The 23,058-nt window shown below is 46.8% G+C and overlaps 9 protein-coding genes and 1 non-coding gene across 10 annotated transcripts; 6 read left to right on the top strand and 4 right to left on the bottom strand.

The window, feature by feature from the left end:
* Positions 1-437: 437 nt before the first annotated feature.
* Positions 438-2,103, top strand: I302_108855 (uracil phosphoribosyltransferase; the record flags this gene model as incomplete). Its single annotated transcript, XM_065870742.1, has 12 exons — positions 438-586; positions 647-661; positions 724-761; positions 863-970; positions 1,059-1,066; positions 1,138-1,174; positions 1,286-1,299; positions 1,524-1,553; positions 1,620-1,680; positions 1,738-1,820; positions 1,888-1,944; positions 2,026-2,103. The coding sequence occupies 12 exons, from the start codon at positions 438-440 to the stop codon at positions 2,101-2,103; spliced, it is 678 nt and encodes a 225-aa protein (XP_065726814.1).
* A 545-nt stretch (positions 2,104-2,648) lies between these two features.
* I302_108854 (uncharacterized protein) lies at positions 2,649-4,406 on the top strand (the record flags this gene model as incomplete). The annotated part of the gene is made up of 8 exons (XM_019194579.1): positions 2,649-2,697; positions 3,239-3,295; positions 3,544-3,566; positions 3,634-3,783; positions 3,843-3,935; positions 4,013-4,111; positions 4,190-4,246; positions 4,335-4,406. 8 exons carry the CDS (start codon positions 2,649-2,651, stop codon positions 4,404-4,406), a joined length of 600 nt encoding a protein of 199 aa, XP_019043415.1.
* Positions 4,407-4,690: 284 nt separating this feature from the next.
* I302_108853 (uncharacterized protein) lies at positions 4,691-6,966 on the bottom strand (the record flags this gene model as incomplete). The annotated part of the gene is made up of 9 exons (XM_019194578.1): positions 4,691-5,071; positions 5,134-5,214; positions 5,282-5,404; positions 5,464-5,781; positions 5,857-6,030; positions 6,107-6,303; positions 6,378-6,660; positions 6,726-6,862; positions 6,915-6,966. 9 exons carry the CDS (start codon positions 6,964-6,966, stop codon positions 4,691-4,693), a joined length of 1,746 nt encoding a protein of 581 aa, XP_019043414.1.
* Positions 6,967-7,292: 326 nt separating this feature from the next.
* I302_108852 (uncharacterized protein) lies at positions 7,293-11,086 on the bottom strand (the record flags this gene model as incomplete). The annotated part of the gene is made up of 15 exons (XM_065870741.1): positions 7,293-8,044; positions 8,113-8,179; positions 8,268-8,393; positions 8,459-8,664; positions 8,746-8,833; positions 8,897-8,964; positions 9,027-9,069; positions 9,139-9,198; positions 9,262-9,409; positions 9,481-9,729; positions 9,782-9,880; positions 9,941-10,056; positions 10,124-10,585; positions 10,645-10,984; positions 11,067-11,086. The coding sequence occupies 15 exons, from the start codon at positions 11,084-11,086 to the stop codon at positions 7,293-7,295; spliced, it is 2,844 nt and encodes a 947-aa protein (XP_065726813.1).
* A 658-nt stretch (positions 11,087-11,744) lies between these two features.
* I302_108851 (uncharacterized protein) lies at positions 11,745-14,524 on the top strand (the record flags this gene model as incomplete). Its single annotated transcript, XM_019194576.1, has 3 exons — positions 11,745-12,424; positions 12,488-13,290; positions 13,347-14,524. The coding sequence occupies 3 exons, from the start codon at positions 11,745-11,747 to the stop codon at positions 14,522-14,524; spliced, it is 2,661 nt and encodes an 886-aa protein (XP_019043412.1).
* A 300-nt stretch (positions 14,525-14,824) lies between these two features.
* On the bottom strand, positions 14,825-15,735 carry I302_108850 (uncharacterized protein; the record flags this gene model as incomplete). The annotated part of the gene is made up of 5 exons (XM_019194575.1): positions 14,825-14,909; positions 14,986-15,061; positions 15,127-15,188; positions 15,288-15,398; positions 15,584-15,735. 5 exons carry the CDS (start codon positions 15,733-15,735, stop codon positions 14,825-14,827), a joined length of 486 nt encoding a protein of 161 aa, XP_019043411.1.
* A 450-nt stretch (positions 15,736-16,185) lies between these two features.
* I302_108849 (uncharacterized protein) lies at positions 16,186-16,782 on the top strand (the record flags this gene model as incomplete). The annotated part of the gene is made up of 3 exons (XM_019194574.1): positions 16,186-16,399; positions 16,465-16,508; positions 16,579-16,782. 3 exons carry the CDS (start codon positions 16,186-16,188, stop codon positions 16,780-16,782), a joined length of 462 nt encoding a protein of 153 aa, XP_019043410.1.
* A 279-nt stretch (positions 16,783-17,061) lies between these two features.
* I302_108848 lies at positions 17,062-17,177 on the bottom strand. Its single transcript, XR_010655457.1, has one exon. It is a non-coding gene; the product is annotated as a 5S ribosomal RNA (ribosomal RNA).
* Positions 17,178-19,054: 1,877 nt separating this feature from the next.
* I302_108847 (uncharacterized protein) lies at positions 19,055-20,175 on the top strand (the record flags this gene model as incomplete). Its single annotated transcript, XM_019194573.1, has 4 exons — positions 19,055-19,587; positions 19,652-19,745; positions 19,806-19,850; positions 19,915-20,175. 4 exons carry the CDS (start codon positions 19,055-19,057, stop codon positions 20,173-20,175), a joined length of 933 nt encoding a protein of 310 aa, XP_019043409.1.
* A 1,528-nt stretch (positions 20,176-21,703) lies between these two features.
* Positions 21,704-22,643, top strand: I302_108846 (uncharacterized protein; the record flags this gene model as incomplete). The annotated part of the gene is made up of 3 exons (XM_019194572.1): positions 21,704-22,401; positions 22,477-22,537; positions 22,605-22,643. The coding sequence occupies 3 exons, from the start codon at positions 21,704-21,706 to the stop codon at positions 22,641-22,643; spliced, it is 798 nt and encodes a 265-aa protein (XP_019043408.1).
* Positions 22,644-23,058: the final 415 nt, after the last annotated feature.

Here is a 23,058-nt window from a genome sequence, read left to right as displayed (position 1 = left end):
TGCCCCATCTCATCTCATGAATTTTCGATTCGATCGAACGATGGGACGGCGGACTAGATCAGATGAAAAAAGCACGAATTGGTACATTTATGCCGAGATTTTCATCGGTCACCTCCGAACAGCGCTAAACTCAAATCACTGACTCTACTCTACCACGCTTGGACCCTACAAGCTTAAGCCGAGATCGTCGGACTGGCAATGGTAAAACCATGTGTCAAAGTCACGTGATACGAGTTTGGTTTCTTTCTTTCTGTGTTGTGGATAACCGGTGATAGTGAGATAGCAGATGAACAAGATGAATGGTAGAGAGATAGCAAGGTAGTTGAATACTCTTCTTACTGGTCTTACTTTCAGGTCATACCCTCACAAGGACACCTGTCTCATCTGGGAATTCCCATTAGAACGCTCCAACAGCCAGATCCAATCCACTTCACGCTATGTCCTCCCCTAATCCCACGACCACCTGTCTCCCCGCCTCGGGCAGTAACGTCCACAAAGTGGAATTACCAGAGAATGCTTTGGTGCTAGCTCCTACCAGGCAGTTACAGAGCTTATTGACCATCATCAGGGATGAGAAGACACAACGGTAGGTTCATACTCTCTTCATACAATTGATGTAGACATGGCTGCTGACATCTGATTGCAGAGGTGATTTCGTCTTGTGAGTAACTGCGTCGCTGAAGGCGGGATACCCCTCATAAGCTAAGTGCGTGCGGATTGTAGTACTTCAGACAGAATCATCAGGCTTTTGGTAGAAGAAGGTAAGTCGACTTCAGCCCATTGAGCTGTCGAGAAAGCGAATGCGAAGAAACTGTCTTATCTTTGATGAGATATCTGATGTTGATATTTCATATATACTTAGGCCTCAATCACCTGCCAGTGATAGATAAGAAAGTCACCACGCCTACTGGAAAGGTATATGACGGAGTAGCGTTCCAAGGTAGGATTTGTGGAGTATCAATCATGCGAGGTGAGTGGGACTCGACAACACCCTGCTTTCCCTCCTTTGTGCGAAACATCTCAGGCAGTGTGACTGATCATGGGCTTACCGATAACAGCGGGAGAGGTAAGCAAAGTGTCCATTCATGAAGGGATAAAAGGATGTATAGGTTGACAGTGAGATGTGGCACATCATAGGCTATGGAAGCTGGATTAAGAGAATGTTGTCGATCAGGTGAGTTTTCTGATTCAGCCAAATTATCTGCACACTCCATGTCCGCAAGATCATAAACTTGCATACATTCGATGCGATCAGATAGCTGATGAGATGATGACGAATGCTTAGTCCGAATTGGAAAGGTCAGTCGCGCATGTATTTCTGAATGATGGACATACAATCACGCAATGATTCGCATTTGCACTATGCACGGGACAGTGGAGCTGACCGTTCGGGTACACACCACCATGATTATAGATCCTTATCCAACGAGTAAGTACTTTTCTTCCTCTTTCTTTTCCTTTCTTCTCTTCTTATGTTTGCTACCTACTGCTGTTCATCATGTTGATATCACCTATACATACAGGATGAAGAAACATACCAACCGAAATTATTCGTGAGTTGCCTTCACATCACACTGTACTCACAGCACATCCAGCTGACGTTCTTTGCTTATATTCAGTACGCCAAACTCCCCGATGACATAGCCAACAGATTCGTTCTCCTCCTTGATCCAATGCTTGGTGAGCTTCCTTCCTGTCTACTTCCTCATCAACAGGATAAGCTGACCACTTTCGCAGCCACTGGGGGATCATGTATCAAAGCTATTGAAGTGTTACTTGAACATGGGGTAGCAGAGGAGAAGATTTTGTTCTTGAACTTGGTAAGTCAATAACCTTACTCATTACTGTCTGTTGGTACATATGTAAGCTGACCGATGATTTTTGTAGATCGCGTCTCCTGAGGGTATCCAGAAGGTCTGCACAAGATTCCCCAAGCTTCGTATCGTGAGTGCCTATATTGATTGCCCCCTACCGATTTCCGAAGCTTATTCTTATGCGGTATGCTTACTCATCTTGCGATCTCAGATCACCGCTTGGGTAGATGAAGGCCTCGATAGCAATTCCTACATCGTACCAGGTCTTGGTGATTTCGGAGACAGGTGAGTTTCTCATCACATCTTTCTTCTCTTGTACCGAGAAGTGGTGCTGATTACATTACGTGATAGATACTTCCTATAAGGCCCTCTCCCACTCATATCCATATACCCAATCACGACCATAGATCATTCCTTCGTGTCTTTCATGTGTCATGCATCGCATCGTTCCCTCTTGATGATTCAAATCCGCCACGAACTGAGCGCCTGGGAGGTTAAGGGACATGCAGTTGAAAACGCCACTTGGATGGAAGGGTGATAACTCCGATCAAATCTCCGCTTCAAGTTTTTTTCCCCTCTGTTGGAGTTGCTGTTGTCGTCGCCGCTCATACTCATATACATCAACTCATCTTTCTCGTTCTCTCCTTCCTTCCTTCTTCTTACCAATCATTCAAACAACTTGTGAGTTATCCATACATATCACCATCCTTACCCGCAAGCCTTGCTCAATCGCTCAACTCGTTCCGAGAGGGAAACTTAGACTGACAAACCATACCTTGTTTAGTATCAACAACTATCCCCTTTCAACCCACAACAAATTCAACAACATCAACAATGTACGGTGTCGCCGGTAGAGCTTCCTCATGCTTCAAGTGTGGTCAACGTGCGTAGTGGGTGTTTCTTTTGATGGTTGTGGGTTGTTGTGTCGTCGTGTCGTTGTTGTGGGCAGTGGGCAGTGGGCAGTGTGTGAGCGAGATAGCGAGACAGCGTTGTTGTGTTGTGTGCGGGGGAGTGAGAGTGAGAGTGCGTTTGACGCTGAAGTCTATCTATCGATGATGACGAGACGAAGACGATGCATTGTATACACAGAAAACTCCCTCGTACATAGCTTGAAATGTTGCCACCTTGTCTCATGACGGTGCGTTGATGTTATGTCTGTCGTCTGATACTCTTTGGTCAATTTTACTTCATCTACATCCCCTCTCACATCTTCTATATTGCACATCTCCTTTCTCATCTCTACTTGGTAATTCAATACCGAACAATTGAGCATCAACAACATCAACAGCTCGCCTCGAATCACACAAACACCTACACACTGCCCAATGCCCACTGACGTTTGACACACTAATACAACCCACAACCATACTTACCTCTCTTTCTCCATGCTTGGAACTATCGCTGATCCCGTCCAACGTATACAGAAGGCCACGTCGCCGCTGCTTGTCCCGCTCAAGATCCCACTTGTTACAACTGTGGACGTGAGTATGACTTTCCCTCTTTCCCAACTCCTACCTTTCCCCCTCTTCCTCGTTCCCTCCCTCTCGTCCTTTTTACCCATTTTATCTCTTCGCCCGTTCCCCCTAGTTCTTTCCTTCCATCCCCCTCGCTATCTCCCCTCTTCACCTGTTCTCCCCCCTTCTACTTCCCTAGCTTCGCTCCTCTTTCCTGTTCCCCTCTCTGTCAGCCATGAGAGACAGTACTGACGGTCCTCGTTCGAACGATGCAGAAGCTGGTCACTTGAGCAGAGATGTAAGTTGTCTTTCTATCCCTCTCTTAGAAGCATAATAGCTTATTTATCCTTGACTATTCAATCCAGTGCCCCCAACCTAAGAACAAGGCCTGTTACACCTGTGGTCAAGAGGGACACGTCTCCTCCGCCTGTCCTACCGGTCCTGCTGCTGGTGGGTTCGGTGGTGCCGGCGGTGCCGGTGGTGAATGCTACAAATGTGGTAAACCAGGACACATCGTGAGTGATTGGTTTTTTCCAATTCCAATCCTCATCATTTGCTAATCAACATGCGTTAGGCCCGAATGTGCCCCGAGGGTGGTGCTGCTGGTGGATACCAACAAGGTGGTTACGGAGGATACGGTGGTGGTTACGGTGGTAAATCGTGTTACGTGAGTTGTCTTATACCTTACCTCGCGCAACAATTATGGTTCGTAGCTGATCATTGTGATTGTCTGTCGTAATTTAGACCTGCGGTGGTGTAGGCCACATCTCCAGAGAATGCCCTTCAGGAGGTAACAGAGGTTTCGGTGGTGGGTTCCAACAACGAGGTCCCCAAAAGTGTTACGTGAGTTCATCTTCCCACACGAAGCAATTGGCAATGACAGAAGAGCACAAGCATTGACCATGAATTTGATTATTACAGAACTGTGGTCAAGAAGGTCACATCTCCAGAGAATGCCCCCAAGAACAAGGTAAAACTGTGAGTCCGAGTCTGAGTCTGCATTCTCTCCAAGATTATCAGTCGTTGTCCACGACTCGTTGCTGATGCTGATCTGTTGATACATTAGTGTTACTCATGCGGTCAAACCGGACACATTGCCAGCGCATGCCCCAACGCTGCCGGTGAGCCCTCCGCCTAAGGTGATCTCATAATACCGAAGGAGGAAGGAGAAAGTCAGTTTCGAGGTAGTTAGGCGTTGCTGGCGTAGAGACGGTCGATCTGATAAGAAGTTATAAACAAACTATAAACAAAAGGGATTTTATTGATATCCCATCTTTCTCCCTTTCTTCCTCTTTCTATATTCCGACTACGGTCGATGATCTATGCAAATCGTCTTTCCAAGTACAAGTCAAATCTATGTGTAGGTATACATGATGTGCATGGTATCTATCGACTTGTCTATCCTGAACCTAATTGTATATACTAGAAACTAAGTCCCGATCTAACCCTGTTCAAAGCGTCTTCCAACCTCATCATCATAAACCCGGCACCGCCAAACTCGTCTTCATCATTATCACTACTACTCTTCAAGAAGTCTTGTAGTTCCCTCAATTTCCTTTCCACCCCTCCAAACCAATCTTTCATGACTTCCTCCCCTGTCTTCTGTCGAACACCGCTTACCTCCTCTTTATCGTAATCAACCAAAAACCAAAGTAAGGTCAGACATTCAGTCCACCATGCAATGTACGGAGAATTGAGCAGATCCATCGGTGGATAGGTGAAGGGATCGTCCTCTTGATCTTGCTGCGAGGGAGGTACGAATAGTACGGGGAAGAGGATCTCGACCAATACATCCGAGAGAAGCTGAACATTGTAATCAGAGATACATTCTACCCAACACTGTACAGAGGAAGATTATAGCTTACTTCTCCGGATGATATGTTTTCCCTCAGCAATGATAGACTTTGGATCCGAATATTATCGAAGGGATTCGCAGGTTCTAACAGCTATCACAATATAATTCACAATTAGTTGTCGATATCCTGGATTTCGCTAAAGGTGAAACTAACTGACCTGCTTGAACAGTTCCATTTTGTTCACCACTGTACTCTGCAACGAGATGATCCCTCCGATAAGTTTGAATAATGCCAATCTCATGAGAGAAGAAGGATGCTGAGCAGTCAACGGCACGAGAAGCTACAATGACAAACCACGTGAGCTTCTGACCGCTGTGCCAACGTCATGAGTGAGCTCACCTCAAGAAGCATCGAAGCATTATCGTATTCCAGCGTACCCCGTTTGCTAGTCAGATAATAGTGTAGTAATGCCCAGGTGTACACCACTCCTGCATCCACACTTGATCCGCTCAAGGCTGCACAGAGGATCGTCATACTGTCATCCAGCAGTGTTGGAGGGACAGGATCGAGGATCGAGGTGAGGGCTGAAGAGGAATTGGGAAGTTGGGAAGATAACAGATTGAGGGAAGCCAGAGATGAATGTACGGTAATGTGGGAAGGGTCGATGATCTTGTTTACCAAGTCAACGGAAGTGAGATTGAGCGTGATTGCTGTCGACTGTGGAGAATCAAACTATCAGCTGACGATACTATACGATCGCCAGGCAGCTGGCTGATGCTATATAGGACTCACCCAGGCCACGTCCAGAATCTTTTGTCCCTCTTCCCAGCCCTCGAGCGATTCCCCGGAAGTAGGCATATTTCTGAACCTTGGGAAAGTCGCCAAGAACCACCTTTCCGTCAATTTGGCATTTACTTTATGTCCCAGTAGAGTGACGGATTCGAATAACAGATTCGACAGAATGGACTGAAAAGATAAAATCCTTTTTGGTTTGTGGAACACCCCTATTGTCAAGACTGTTTTCGGGGTACTTGACACTCACACGTTGTTCCCCGCCTTTATCACCTGTACCTTGCACCCATTCCCAAATAACCTGTACCAACTCGCATAATCCGCTCAATAATACCCTAGCAGATGAGGTAGTAGCCTGATGAGCCAAGATAGGAAGAGAGGAAGATATGCTCTCGCTGAGCGAAAGGAGCGTAGGTGTACTTTTCGAGTTTGTTAGTCTTGGTATAGCTAATATTGGAATACACTCAGCTTCACCTTCATACGGAATAAGCGGGATGATGCGACCTGTGAAAGTGACTTACCGACTCTCAAGCAAGAAATGATCAACTCATATTCCTGAATAAGCCCCGGCCAATCCACAGAAATCTCCTCATCCTCAAAATCCCCATCTTCATCATCCGATACCTGTAACCCCTCCGCTCGGTCCAGTATAGACTGAATACCCTCCGTCAAGCCAAATACTACTTCTCGAGCTTTCGAAAATTCAGCAATGAGGAGTACCAGCTGGTTCGAAGGAGGTATGGACGTGGACAGGGGAAGGAGGACAGGTAGGTACGTAAGGGATGTATCTGATAGCACGATCTCCTATATAATGAGAAACTGGCTCAGCTGACAATCTTCCTGATACACTGGACAAAAAGGCAGCTTACACGTCGCTTCAGTTTGAAGTCTTCATCACCTTCAATCAGCAGCTCCAGCAGCGTCTCGCATACTGCTTGCTTCGTCGATACCTCGGGGGTGTTGAGGTACTCCTCGACGGTGGAAGCTAGACTTTCACCTCCTCCTGCTAAAATGGGTTTTAGCTAGGACAGTGGATCAGCCGGTCAATGCGGACTTACGAGCAGAGAGAATCTCATGCAATGACTTTGAGAGGGATGACAGGTCTTCCATGCTACCTGCTATTTGACATGTGAAGATGACACAGTTTTGGATGAAATGTGATGAAGTGAATAGTGAACATGGGAACATGAGAAAAGAGCGACCACCAATATCCATTCGGTGGAACAGCAAAGTGGAGGCGATCCGAGCCCCGTCGTGCATTGGGCGCTAAAGTGGCAATTGGCGTTATAGCTCATGGCAGAAGAGCAAGCTGATACATGCAGTGTTACAACAGCTGAACAATCCAATACAGAGAAATGATATGATATCCAGTATAAGATGAAGATAAAATGTAGATATGCAATGCAGTAGTCCAATTCTTCCAAACATCTAAGCAATCACGACGCAACCTTCACCCGCCTAGCAGCCAATTTCAACCTCGATCTCAATGACAATGCTCTCATCCCTCCTCCTACCTTCCTCCGAGCCTTCTCACCTCCTTCTCTGTTCATACCAATCTTGTGCTTCTTCGCTGGAATAGACCGATCGTGTATATCGATACTTGACCAATCGATCGAGGAGATCAATCGTTTGACAGGGGAAATATGCGGTGTGGGTTTTATTGAAGGCGATTTACGCGGTGTAGCCAGGACCAGGGGCGGTCCAAATGATATTGTGTTCTTTGGTGGCGGGGTGGTCGGTTTGCTGATCTCATCTTGGGCTTCAGGTCTGTTCACTTGTACGGATTTCTCTTGTTCAGCCAAATGGTTCACGGGTTGAAGGCTTGTAGTTGGCGGTCTCAAGAATGACGGGATGAGAGGTTCATCCACCTCCAACAAATCCTCCCGACCACTCATAACAGCCATTAATTTCCGTCCAATCTCAATCGCCCTCCCTCCCAATCCGGGAGACGGCATAGTGTCTCTCATCAAGAAGGTAAGGTTAGGTTCCGATTTGACCCTCCTCGGGGATCTTGGCGAGGACGGAGAGACCAATCGGGGTACATCGATGAGGTTGATAGTAGAGTGGGATCGCCATAATGCTCGGATGGAATCTTCACCTGAGGGTGGGGAGTAAGGCGAGTTGATAGATGGGATGTGGTATCCTAGGGATTGGTGTGCGGATCTGATGAAATCTTGGGAGGAAAGTGCTGTGCCGTAGATGATACAGTATTAGCTGATACTGACGCTGATGAGTGTAAGCAGGTCCAAAGCTGACCATCTACCCATTGTCTCTCGGAAGGTTCAAAGATCTTCTGCAAACGAGGCCAGCGAAGTTCGTAATACTGCTCAAAACCCAATATCAGCGACTCGGCGATCTGAATCTGCGAGAAAACTACTTCTCAGTTTTATTACGAGTCATTTCTCACTCACATCAGATCCAGGCAATTTTTGGAACCCCGCACCCATTACCTCCGCACAAAGTGGTCTCTCAAACATAACAGAAGGCGGTATCATCCCTTTCTGCAAGGTGTATGTCCACGATAATCCTATCAATCTCTTAATAAACATCCCTTCCATCAGCCAAGTACACGGGGTATGTGCGGGGGATTGCAGCAACGTACCCTCTTAAATGGATCATCCTTATCAAAAGGTTTACTCCCCCATCTGCCATGTCTCAGACATTCGTTATAGTATTCCAACTGCGTACGATCAGGTCCGTAAGATACTCTGAACAACACCTCGAAGTGCGGTAGTTCTTTGTGAGAGGAGATTCGCGTAGGATTGGTGCAGACACCCAGATAGAAGGTGGTGAATACTGATGTGTCAACTATCATTCGATTTAAACGGAGAATCAGCACGATTACTCATATTAAGATGGACAAGGGCATGGGAGTGTCCTTCAACGCACCTCTCAATTCCCTCGCTCGATCTATATCCCATCCTGCACCAAGTAAGACAAGATCTATGCAATCCCCTAAGTTCGGTATGTAGTCTTTCTGCGGACCCGAATGCATCACATCAGACCATTAAGTGAAAAGCAGTATGAACGTGATACTTACCTTGAGTTTAACCCATTGCCATTTCATGTTGGCATAAGTTGAATTCGAAGCCTTGAGCACCAAACCCTCTGATGGAAATACAGTTAGGACTATTGGCTGGATGTTCCTCTTGATGGTCTAGCTGACTCACCTTCACGACGTTCATTACTTCTCTGAAAAGCTTCTTCTAGTGCCTACAATAACGAACAAGGTGAATCTCAACAATCACTCTTAACAAGACCGGCCTGAGTCTGTCCACTCACCCGTAGAGCAAATTGTCTGTTAATGCCTAGAGGTATTCTAGTTCTTTCAGCCAATTGAGCCTAAACCAATGCGGCTTCATTAGTTATCTGGACCATTCAATGTTGGTGATCAAGGCAGCTCACAAATCCCTGTATAGGTCTGATGACCTGCTCCAACAATGCCCGTCTATCTTCATATCGTCTATGCAGAAGACTCTGTCCGTCCAAGTACAGAATATCGAAGAAGATCAAACACAGGTGTCTGTCTTGTTTCTGACCGAATGAAGTATGACTAAAACCCAGATTAATCGATCCGTCCTTTCCGTGGGATGCCTATAGAGAATGTGACAGATGGGGACATACTGTATTTTGTCAAAGGGCATAGCAGAAGCTGTAACACCAGCATTACCAAGCCACCAAAATTCTTCTATACCTGGGCATCTACCGCCTTCTCTCGACGATTCGTTATATGGCACTACTTCCGCTTCCAATATAATCGAGGTCACACCTTTCCGTCTCTGCACTTCGGGTAAGATCGAAAGTCGTTTCAGTAATGAAGGATGGATAGGGAGATGAGGTGGTATAGGTAGATTCAAAGAGGCTAGAATGATACTGCATGCTTCGTAAGCTACGAGATTTCTGTGTTTGACGTCGATTAGCTTACGAGTGCGTATTCAACCTATCTTCCGTGCTATCCCTAGTGGATTTACTGAATACTTTGATCTTCAGTTCTCCATCCAAGCAATCCACGTGAATCTGCATCCTATTTTGATCTCTCTGTCAGCTATCGGTTGTTTGCGGGAGCATGGAAGCGATAACTAACCGATAACCATCATACTTCGTTTCTGCCCAAATCTCCTCAGCCGGAGGAGCATTCCCATTTTCTGTAAATTCACTAAGCGCATCAGAGATCGACCGACCTTTTCTGCATTTTGGTATCTACGCGTATCATGCATTAGCTGTATACCGATGACCGATGACAGATCACACATAAGAGTCGACGCACTTTGACGTTTATCCCCACAACCGGTCCAGCTACGACGAGCTTCCCATCCCCTTCATCGAGCATATCGAGCTTATCAAAACACCTATCCAGATTCCCCATCCCACCGTTGTAGAACCCCCACACCCTTTTGTCCCACGTACATAAAGCCTCTCTGAGAGATAGCTGTTCTGGTCCAGTATTGGATTTCATACGTAGCATCGTTGTCGGGTTGCGGATCGGTAATTTTGGTAGTGGGGTTAATAATGGTCGGAGATCCCTGAGGATGATTTGCGTGAGGACTGATATTCCGTATGGGGTGAGGTTTGACTCTCTGTACAGGATCGACAGTATTTCCTGGGGCGATCTAGATCTTGAGGTGATAGGCTGTTGGGAGAGCTGAGAGAAAGTAGAGGAAGAAGCTAGTTCGTCAAAGAGGGAGTCTATCTCTCGTAGCGAGATACTTGATTTAGGCTCGCAAATGGACTATAACACCCTTCGGAGTCAGCTGGGTCGCACACTGAAGGTGAGAATGAGAAGCTTACCCTATCTCTCATGAGAATCTCAATCTCCCTCCCTAAGCAGCCCGTCCCGCTCTCCCCATTATCCCAACACACCTTATCCCACTTGGATAATCCCCTCAATCCCAGTAATCTCTCCAGCTCCAGGGCAAGTTTATTCTCTCTCAAACCATATCTCCTCCGAGATCCCTCGTGCGGGAATAACAGGCGGAACAGGTGTTTCCCGCTACCTTGAGGAAAGGGTTTAGGTTGATGATTGAGCCATGATTGGAATATCTTGGTGGGCGATAATGCTTTGGAAGGTTTCGTGCCCGACTGGGATGATTTAGGTGGGTTACCCAGATGGTATATGAGTTTCACGAAACTGATGGCAGGTATTGCATCAGCACTTTATACCGGGCAAGTCGGGATGGAGAAATAGCTGAATTATGAGATTGACATCTCACCTCTCAAAAGGGATATCCATATTCACGGTGCATCATTTGTGCTATACACAAGTGACTTTGCTATATACAGTGGCTGATCATACTGATTTAGGTTATCCACACAAGAAACCCCACCACTCTTCAACTCCCACTCATGCTACAAAGGATCAATAAGATGGTTGACATCAGCCAGTATTCTTTCAGAATCCGAACATTACGCAAAGGATGACTTTGAAACGCCTCATTGAGCTATGGACGCGTCGAGTGATCGGACTAATCTATATCCAGTTATCCGAAAAACACCTCTTGTTCCTTATTTAATGCTCTCACTTAAGAGCTGGAAATCCATTTGAGTATACTTATCTTACGGTGCTACCGTCGGAAGTGGTCAGTTGTGTTTTGTCATCCCACATCATAAGCACATCCTGATCATAAGCTGGATCTGAACCATCTCCGTAATATCCTAATATCCTGGGTAATCATTTAACCATCCCTTGCTCATCATTATAAGCATCTTCACAGATCCGTCGGAGTCATCAACAGTCCTCATTCGCAAGAAAAGATCTACCTCCACAACCGGGATAAACATTAACACCTATATATACCGCCCACAAAACATCCCACATCTCCATTGGAATCTCACGATAGATAACGACTCATACTCTACTCCCCGTCACGCGTCTAAATCAGATCAACAACATGTCATCACTTCCTCCCACAACGACACCGACTATACCCACCGAAGCGCGAGCCAAGAGGACTCATGCTCGAAGGTCCTGCGATGTCTGTAAAGTCCGAAAGACAAGGTGTGAGCTGCCTGATCTGGACGTACCCTCCGGACCCAACCCATTACCAGCCGATAAATCATGTCATCGATGTAGGGTCCTAGCTCTACCGTGTATAGTGGATGATAGCGGGAAGAAACAGCGAAAGAGACTTAGGGATGACCCCGCCAACAACACGACGCTTGCCAATGGACAAGAAGATGATGGAACACCTAAGAGGAGAACGACGAAACCCAAACTCAACAAACGCGCTTCCTCATCGTCAACACCACTATCGAAAAGACAAAGTACAGTTAATCATGCTTTGGATGTATTGACTGCTATATCACCGTTGCCAACTCAAGATCAACCTGCATCCCTGGACGAAGCGACGAGAATCCAACAACAACCGGATTTAGAAACGTTCGAGAAGACTGACTGTATCATTCAGTCGAAGAGCATGAAACTACATGGGAGACCTGCGGAATTGGCTTGTGCAATGTTCAAAGTCGCTTATGGCAAGATCGTGGTCAAGAGAGGACCCAAGGAGGATAATGACGAGGTGAATTTAATGGAGCTGGTGGACGAGCAGATGAAAGCTAGATTACAGCCCGGGTGAGTGTGTGATGCTCATTACTAGTAGAATAGTATTTCTGACATCGATCAACATTATTATAGCTTCTCACAACTGAAAACATTCCATCCTCACCTCAAATCCCTCGAAGAGGCGTACAAAGAGTACAATGACTCGCCCGATGTCAGCACGAGTCTATTCTTGGCTACAGTCATCTACCTTTCGAGTCTAGCCTTACCGCCCGATTCGGATATCCAGCACATCCGTACCACCTTGACACCATACATCACCTATCTCCGCGACCGAGTCATGCTTCAACTCCCCAGATCTTTCATCGCCTTGCATGCTCTCGAATTACTAGTAGTCCATGCGCCGTTAGGCGTTCTCCCCATGGAACTCACCAGCCTCAAAGATCTGGGCGTCGCCCGAGGACTGCTCGGTACCGCCAAGAATCTGATGATAACGTTAGAGTACCATGAACTCGTTGATCAAGCTATCGCCGACACCGACCCGATCTTCGCATTCGACTGTACGGATCTATGGTTGTGGGCCAGTCTCATCGCGGATCAGGCGACAATCAGTTTTGAGGATTTGAATCCAGTAAAACCTCATAACCTAGCTCATGCGAGGAGGATCACGGAGAATTTCACAAACTATAACGAACAATTAGGTCTCTGGCAGGAAGGTATAGCGAAAGGTGATTTGGCGGTCCTGATTGGCAGATTGTCGGTATGCGACAGGTTAGCGAGATCAGAAGAGGTCCTAGATACCATAACGAACATCAAACGCGCCCTCGATATTAGTGCTAGTAATCCGACCTATGATCCTGTCAGAGGTATCTTGAACGAATTTCAGAACCATGAAAGAAGGATGGAGGATCTCGACAGAAGGCATGATGCCTTGATCAGTATGTAAAAGTTTCCCTCGTTCTAGATTCGGGCTGACAGTTTACCTCTCCCGTAGGAGTCCTTGCTGAACAATCTCGCGGAGTTGAATCTGGCTGGGTGGCTTATCGATCCATTCGTCGACGATACGAGACCAACAAAGTCTATGTAACTGGACTTCGATCGCTCATCGCCACTCATTACTTATCTGGATCACCGCATGCGTACCCAGAGATTCCACCCGTGATGAACGCCGCATCAGCAGTGAACTATGCCATCCAGCGAGCCTTCACTCCTACTGAGATCGTCCGATTCATCACCGATACCGAGAATCCCAAACCTGCCGTCGAAGCCGTATGGGACTGGGGCAGGCGAAGAGGCGTCAACACCGAAGCGTGTCTCGTCACATGTGCTGAACTTTCCCAAAACCTGGTCAACGATCTACATAACGGAGTGTATGCCGCACTGTTCCCATTGCACGATGTCATGTGCATAGCCAACGAGGCTGCCAAGGTCCTGATCGAGTTTGAAGCTGGGACGATTCAAATCTTGCGATCGAAGGGTCAGATTCATAAGGCATTTAGAACGAGATCGTGGTTATTAGTAATGAATCAAGTTTCCCAAGCGTTCCGAGCGATCGGAGCGTTGATTCCCTCGGACGATTCTGGGGGAGACTCGCTGGCGAACGGATTTAGTAATTTGATTGGATCGATGGTCAGATCAGCGGAAGATTGGACGAAATCACTCGAACAGGAGAACGATATCTTGAATGGCGATCAGCATGCCGATACTGGTACCAACAACAATCCACCTTCTTATTCTAGTGTGTTGGATCCTGGTTCCAATGGGAATGGGAATGGGAATCAACCGACTAACATACACGAATCGTTAAGACAATCTTCTGGGCCCAGTACCACTGGGTTATCTGCGGGGCATAATCAATATATGGACAGTTCGGATAGATGGATGGCGAGCGAACAGTCCTCTTCTTCGTCCTCTGCGGATAATCATCTACAACCACAGCCGACCAATTATCCACCTCAGCCTTACCCTCCTGTTGGAAATGCTCCGCACCCTGAACAGGGGCAGTTCAATCCTATTCCTAGTTCGGCTTTGGATCATCTGTTGTCTGAGATTTTCTGTTATAATATACCTTCGAACCAGCAGCAGCAACAACAACAACAGCAAGGTCAAAATGGACTGGCTAGACCGGCGAAAGATCATCATCAGAATTCTTGGCCTGCGGGATCTAGATAAGTAGTGGAATCAGAGAAGAGTAACGCAGTGAATAGTGACAGATGGAGTATCGCAATGAGGTTGATGTAGTCAAATGTTCTTTTTATTATGCCAAATACAGCGTTGTGATAAGTAGTAAATGTGGTATGCAACTTGATGAATAAGTGAACTTCACTATCACTATGTAAGCGGTTCAAAGAAATCGATAGGGGGATAGTTCGATTGTATGGTGATTCAGGCATTAATGCTACTTGTACAACGGTTTTGCATACTTCATGATTATATAGGTATCTATTCAGAGTTTTCCAAACCCAAACAGAACTACGCCGAAATCTCTTTATCCAAATCTTCACTAGGCGGTAAAGACTCTTCCCCCTCAAATGCGTCGGGCGGTATCCTACCTTGTCTATACATCCACAGTACCATCAGCCTATCAATCCCAGGGTTTAGGTAGAGGCAGAGGAAGGAAGACAAAAACTTACAGCTCCGTCATTGAACCTTTTAGGATGTAGAGGAACGGTCCGTCCCCTGCTGGAGGGAGGGACGTCTGGTATGCGACTGATGGCGAAGCGTCAATACTTTTATGGTGTATGAGTGTACGAGAGTAAGGGGTGAGGACTCACTCGTCGTATTGCATCGGGAACATACGAATGGTTGTCTGATTTCCAGCTCCTGTGTGCCCTTCCTGTATGACAGACACGACATCAGCTCTGGACATATACGATATACAGAGGTAGACCATGATAAGTGTATTGTATATCAGATGATATGATAATACACTCACTTCTTGATCAGGCATCTTTGACCGGGCGTAGCGTTCAGCTTGAACTTCCTAGCTGGCTGTTTGATGGGATCTTTACCGTCTTTCGAACGTATTATGTATGCCCCGTCGGTCCTGCATTGTAAACGCGATGTTAGTATGGCCAGAATCAACTGAATATAATTTATCCCTATCGCTGAGGAACTCCATCATTTCCATACAACTTGAAGCACCGAATGGGTTCAACGCCTTCGGTCCATTTGCTCCATTCTACCCATCCAGCTAGACAGATACATATAAGAGAAGAACAACCGACTCACTTCCTCCTGGGCAACCTGTCCAACTTCCCCTGCAAGACCAAGACAAAATCTCCACATAGACAATAATACGATCTCAGGACCGCTCGGGAGGACTGCGTCTGTCCAGCTTGTTCGGAGGAGGAGGTGACCGCGCGGGAATACACTTTTGGCATGGTCGGTCAGTGTGTGTTGTAGTTGGATGTGAAAGGTTCGAGATGGTTCCTTGGGATGGTATGGGGTGAGCGAAAGTATTTCGAAGTTGAATGAAGAAGAGGAATGACTGATGAGAGCAGTGCACAATCTCAAGCGAGTAGTGGATAGCAAACACATTACAGGACCTTCTAACCTCGTATCCGGAGGATTACAAAGAATTCCTAATGTCATTTACAAACACCCCAGTCGACCTCCACCTTCGAAAATCAAAAGTCAAAACGCGATCTAGATGTTGCATTCTGATGTTGAATGTTGAGTCTCTGCGTTCAACTTTGCTTGTACAGCTATACCACTGCAGTGAACCCACTCACAAAGACAAAAGCAAATCCCCTACTCCCTTACTACTCCCTCCCCCCAAACACCCTTACATCAGTATCACCTAAGCAATATCAGTACTTCGCTCACCCGCAATGTCCTCCCCTTCTACCCCGACAGCCTCGACCTCAGAACTCCGTCCCCGTTCCAACAGACCACCTCCCCTAAATCACACCAACTCGCACGATAGCCAGACTCCACCAGCCTCATCAGATCCCAGGTCCGGAGTGTCAGCGGGCAGCTCTACGAATGTCCAGTTTCCCGGTGGACTGTACCTCCCTGCTGTAAAGGGTACGATAGGCGGGATCGGTGAGTAGTATATCAAACTCGTGTCATACAGTCAAGTACGAGCTGATGCATTGCTCAACTCTCAGAATCGCCTCGAAGGCATACCCGGAACGCAACTAGTGTATCTACTGTAAGCTACTTACCTTCCTGTCTGATCAGATCATGATATTTCTGTTCTGACCTGATGCGCATCGGACTAGATCCGCGACGACTCATCATCCAATCCCCCGAACTCAGCATCGACGATCCAAGCACACACTCAGAGAGACGAGCTAGATGCGCCACCGCCTCTTCCACCAGCAAGTCGAGCGATCTTCAGAAGCGATCCAACGATTAAGAGCTGTTTGACCGGACTGAAGATGGACAAGGCTGATGAGATAGCTCGGTTATTTGGGGTGGTCTAGGAAAGTTTTAGAAACCCTGCTAGGGCACATTTGGGTCGTCATGCTGAATTGTGAGACATCAAAACGAGCTGGAATTGTCGAGATACGTTGGAGAAGACAAGCTTTCTAGGTACAATTTCTTGTACTATATGTTGGACTCTGCATTATACAAATATCTGTATCATAGCATGAAGAAGTTGTTGACCTTGAATTTGATACCAACGACCAAAAAAGAGAACTGTTTCATGTCTGTCTCCTTAGACGAGAAGTATTTTACCAGATGTGTCGAGAGAAGCCAAAAACTACAACACTTGGGATTCCCAAGTTGTCCCCGACCTTGGTACTAATCAAGCGATCTCGAGCTTCAACTTTGCAGATCAGTCGGGATGCAGTGCTTTATCGAGTCTGTGGTCGTAGATGAGAAGTTCCTACATTTGTATGCATAAGACTGTTTAACAATCTGGCTCATCTAGAATGTGAGGAAGAATGGGCGGGCAACAAGAAGTGATTGAAAAGATTCTAGAGTCTATGTATTATGGAGCTTGGTATATTCCTCCACTTGGGACCCCATGCCACTGCAAATTCCAAATGCAGGATGGGCTATCAATCGAAGAATTCCAGTACAACGTAGATGAGTGATTGTGTGCCCCCTGATACAACCACCTGCAATACGATGTTGTGATTCGTCAAGAACCGATGTCTCGGCGGAGCTCAAATTAGCACACAATTGTCACCTTGATTCCTTCTTATCAGCTCGACTTCAAGGTGCGGTATGGACCCTTCTGGTAAGATCCGGAATTATGATCCTACTTGAATGAAGCGGTTGCGAAGGTATCAGTCTAACAAGAACAAGACTCCAAGACTCATGGTAGCATGTGAGAATCGTTCGACTAGGTCGTACCCAACACCGTGGATTACCGTGCTTACCGTAAATGGGCACGTTGACAGCGATGAGATAAGGAAAAGCAGGCTAATCATGGGTTAGTAGCTCGTTAGATCCGTTTTCGTTTTGGAATACTCGATCACTGTCTCGACCCTGAATGTAGAAGATATGGAACGAAATGATTTTCATCAAGTGGATACTGTACGGTCATCATCACTGTCAAGGTGATTGATCCCATTGCTTGGCATGAGGGATGGGCAGTTGATCGTCATCACCGGCGAAGCCATAAGTCTAGTTTACGATAAAGCCATGATGTGCACCGACAGATATCCGGAAGTATATGGGTATATGCTGTCTCCTCATTGATGGTGGACTGAGCGGTCATTGTCATCAAACTGGACTTTGGGGATGAGAGTCTGGAAGATCTCCTTAACACAATCGCTTTAAGTCCACCCTCCTTTGATGGTCACCATGAAACTGTGGGAGTGTGTGACCGTGTATATATGTACCTCGATGTTGGAATGGACGTGCTAGTGCTTGGGCATACCTGGGAGCATGACCATGACCTCGACCTACGACGTGTCACTCGAAAGATTGCCGATCAGCCTGATTAAACGTGATATAGTCTGATGCCAAGCCTGCTAACGGTCTATGAAGTCTGATGGGACCCAATGGCATGTCGAGCACGAGTATCACACCACCTCTTGAAACGTAACTCAATACCACTGCGGCAATGGCACCGTTTTAACGTCAAAGGTTGCCAAGACAATGAGTGCGGCTAGCGCCGATCTAGTCCATGATGTAATTTGTCGAACTGATCTAAAAGTGGCGAGGCGATGTAACAATGGTTCAAATCGTTATCTTGATCCAATCCAATTCAGAGTCTCGACTCGTCTGGACGATGGTGATATCCTATCTTTCGACTGTGCATGTCTGTCACCGAGACAACTTCCAGCACGTTATCACACCTTTATCTTGGCAACTCTCCAAATTAGCGTAATGATCTGCACTAACTTCCAATCTTTTCTGACTGCGTTATGCTATGTGTGCGATACCGTCGGTATGACAATGGCACGGTGTCTAATATACAAGACAAAAAAAGTTTCTTAAAGGATGTTGAAAATCAAACTACTCTCGCCTATATTTCTTGGCATCACACAAAAAGTTGGTTAAATACCGTTCGATAGATCGGAATTGAAAGGTCATTCCCCCAAGAAAGAGCACGATTCTCCGCGAAAGTCATCGCTTGTTCTCCCACAACGTACCCTGCCCGGTGCACAGTCGTTCCAATATCCTCATAAACCCTAGCGGTTGGATCTCTCTTTCAACTTTCCCCCTGCATAACTTTATTCTGAATCATTCAACTTTCTCTTTCTTCCTTCCTTCAACGCAACATAACATATCGACATCATGTACGATCGACACGAATCCATATCCAAGCCAGGCTCATCATGGCACGTCGACATCGAACCTGCGCCCACCCCACCTTCACCAGGTACTCGATCACCTTCTCCAACCCTGACCGACCAGTGTAAACCCGTACATCGACGATTTGCCTCCCACCTCCAATCGAACATATCAAGTGGTTCAGTGACATATCCATCGATATACATGTGTTTCCTTACTGGTTTGACGGCAGCACCATCCTTTGCCGCTTGCTTCGTATGGTGTGGATTCCAGACTGGTAATGCTGCACAACTGGGCCTGGCATTAGCGAGGACTTTCACGCCCGATCATCAGAGGACGTTCGGATTTCAAAAGATGGATCAGCAAGCCTTGGTCAGTCTTCTGAGCTTCCTCGTGGGCAGTTCGCTGGGACAAATTGGCAATAAAGTAGGGGGCAAGAAGAGGTACTGGCTGGTCCTTGCCACGTTCATACAGATGGTTCTGATGATGATCGCTGCGTTAATTGGTCATTTCTCTGGAGAGTCCGGCCTGGCAGAGTGAGTGGTTCCGTTGGAAATGTCAAGGAGATATAGATGCTGATGGGTTATGTGGTGATGATAGTGGACGAGGCGATCCTTCATGGGTGACACCGATGGGGATGACTACCCTTGCTTTCCTCTCCGCCACGATGGGTTTACAAGGTGCTGTAGGACTGGTAAGTCGCCATCTAGTCCGACGAGTAACGACTCGCTGACATGACACTCGATGTTCACAGCGACTCGGCAGTCCGATGGCCACCACCGTTCCCCTGACCAGTACTGTAGGTGACCATTGACCTATCTTCATACCAGTTCCATCAGGCTGACATATGTTACTTGATGCAGTGGATCGACATCTTCAACGACCCCTTCCTGTTCGCCTTACGTGCCGTTCGTACGCGAGACATCCGATGCGCAGGTGCACTATCACTCATATTCGGTGCCTTTGTCTCTCGAGCGATGCTGGGCGTGATCGGATCGTCGGGTACGATCGGTGTGGTCATAGGCTTCAGAGCGATTTTGCTGGGTTGGTGGTTCTTCTTGCCAAACGATGAGTCGAACGTCGAACAGAGTCAACCCGAACCTAAAGCACAGTTACCAAAGTAATAATTCGAAGGACAATGTTTTATGGACATGGGACAGTGTTTATACGCCTAGATGCCATTGAAATATGGATAGATGAACGATATGATGTGGGATTACTATTTGACGAAAGAAGATTTCCCTGTTTGTATACAATATTTTGGCTTTCATATCACGTGTATGTAAATTCATCATAAAACAATCAAGTATGTATACAGTATCATGTATTTGAGGTCCTCGCAGGTTTCTCCCCCGGAAGGACAACCATGGCATATCGAGGTATGTTGTGTAGGAAGCAGCATTCACATTCTCATTGTTTATTGGTTGATCTGGATCAGCTCAACGAGAGTCGAGACTCGCCGTGATCACGCAAGTCAAGTGGCCTTCTCCTGATATTCGGATATTATAGGATCGGGCCTTCGTAAGACTTGGAATGGCTGTCCGTCCCAGACCTTTGTCTTCAGCCTCGAATAACTTCTCATTGTCTGTGGAGGCTTCTCCGCCCACGATGGGGAGGCCCAATGGAAGGGAGAGCGGAAGATCTAAGCGGACGGATCTTAGCGAAAGAGACGATCTGAAGTATTGAGCACTATCCTTCCTTTCATTTGCCACTTTCATGTTCTGACAGATTTGTATGATAGGACTATAACTTCGCTTATCAGTCTGCATCCGGACCATACGACTCTACTTGTTCTTTTGTGCTGGATCGAAGTCCTTTGATGGGTTTCCCCGCTTTTTGACCGTACTTTCACCCATACCCAATAAACCTCTGCTCTTACCCTCTACCTACACCCGGCAAGTCCGACATCATCGTATTTCCAACAGCACGAATGACCCCATACGTCTGACATGGTCTCCTCCTTTGATGAAAAATTGAGAGAATGACACAAACATGAACAAAGAGAGAAAGCGAGCGGTGATTCAAAGATTTCTATCTTCATTGTCATCTGCAGTGTACCGTCCATTCATCTTTCGCTCACCTTATCATCTTACCGAAGACTTGACCTTCTCTCCTCTTCCTCTCAGCCCAGCTGGCCATATAATTCGTTATAATCTTCTCCTCTCTCTTCTGTCCTCTCGTTCTCTTTCCAGCATCCTTGCCTCTCACACCTTGTATATTGCATCTCTGCTTCCCTATTGCGCCATAGCTCTGTACACGACCCATTGACTTGACTTGACTCATCCTGCTTACATACGAAACGAGCGCCCAAAACATTTTGTACTGGAATCAGTCTGTCCATAGTTCCTTGATTCCGAATAACTTATCGAAGCCTTCTCTGGCCATTGCTATAAACAGACAAAATCCTGGTATCTTGTGACAAGACTTTGATCGTCTCACACAAGACTCAGGATCTTCAGTTCATCCTGTCTGTATATCATTGAACTGTTGCCTGCCCAACAGGAATTTGCCACCCGACGAAAGAAAAAAAGATCAAAACAAAAAGGGGTCACCAGCAAACACGGATTGATCCCACTTCCAGCAGGAACGACAAGTCACGAGAATCCTCCTGAAGAGACCTGTATACCGTGAAATCGATTGAAACCGAGCATCATGCCCACAGGAATCCCAAGACGACCCGAACCTGCACCTCGTCGACAGACGACAGGTCAACCTCAGCCGCAATTTCTTGGACCCAGTCAATCGAGTGCGTTTCTGTCCCCGGTACAAGAAGCGCGGATCAACAGTTGGCGTGCAGGTGCGTCCACCGCCACTCCCCCTGGACCCAAATCGAACAAAGTCAAATCTGCTCCTGCCTCAATCGGCGACCCGTCAAGTAAGGGAAGTACCTGCACATGTACATGCACCTGCACCCAATGTGGAGGGGCGGAATGCCCAACATGCGGAGGATCAGTAACAGGTTGTTCATGTTCGATTCACTCACCCAAATCGAAATCAAGCCATAAATCCAAGAAATCCTCTGGTAAGGGAGATAAGGGTCCCAACGCTCATGTGCATGGGTATTATTCTTCTGGACGAAGACAGACAAGTGAAAAACATTTAACCAGACCTGAACCTCCTCTTCCTGTCTCACCGAAATTACCCATTAACTTTGCGGTACTGAAGGCGCCTGATAAGTTGGAATTACCTGATATTGATAGGGTGCGTGAACATCAGACTGGGGTGTTACCTCCAGTACAATGGCCTCCTGCACCTGGTCAGGAGATCCCGATGCGGGCGATGGCAAAACCTGCTAAGGAGCCGCCCCTGCCCAGAATCGCTGGTGTTAGAGATCCTGTTACTCAGAACTAGTAAGTTCCCCGCCTGTCTTCTCCTTGTCGTGGTCTTTCGATATGGGCTGAAGTTGATATGATCGTATTGTATAGCTACAGAAACATGTTCCCTCCATATGCGCACGGACCCACACCAATGATTCCTGGTATTCATGTGAGTTGAAACATTCAATAACTCTCTGTATGTTGGCGATCATCTGGCTGATCTTGTTGCTGCATAGCCAATCGGTATGGTCCCTGCCAGACCATGGAACACCTGACAGGTCATTCGAGATGCATCGTCGTTACTGTGGAAAATGGTCTACCGAGTTGCATCTCGAATTAGCAGGAGGATGATCTGGGTCTGGAGGAGGGATCGAGTAGAGAAGGCCTCATGCACGTTGGGCTCTCTCACTTGGAAATGAAGTTAGACGAGCTGAAAAGAGAAGGGCGAATTCGGAAGAAACGCCGCTTGCCCTTTGTCTGGGTGGGACGTGGGGGAGACGAAAAGGGGGGTGATGTGTAACATACTGTAGCATAGTGATATGTTAGCGGAAACAATCGATAGCCTGGATTAGCAAAGAGTACATATAGCAGCTGAAGCTAGGGAGCGGTAGTAACAAGGTGAATAGTGAGAAGTCATTGAAAATGTAAAATATGATTCAGTCTGCCTCGTGTATCTGTGACAGGTCCTAT

The sequence above is a fragment of the Kwoniella bestiolae genome, chromosome 8 (assembly GCF_000512585.2).
Source record: "Kwoniella bestiolae CBS 10118 chromosome 8, complete sequence".
Taxonomy (NCBI): Eukaryota; Fungi; Basidiomycota; class Tremellomycetes; order Tremellales; family Cryptococcaceae; genus Kwoniella; species Kwoniella bestiolae.
Note: the sequence above shows the minus strand (reverse complement) of the source record. Positions and strands in the feature narration are given on the sequence as shown.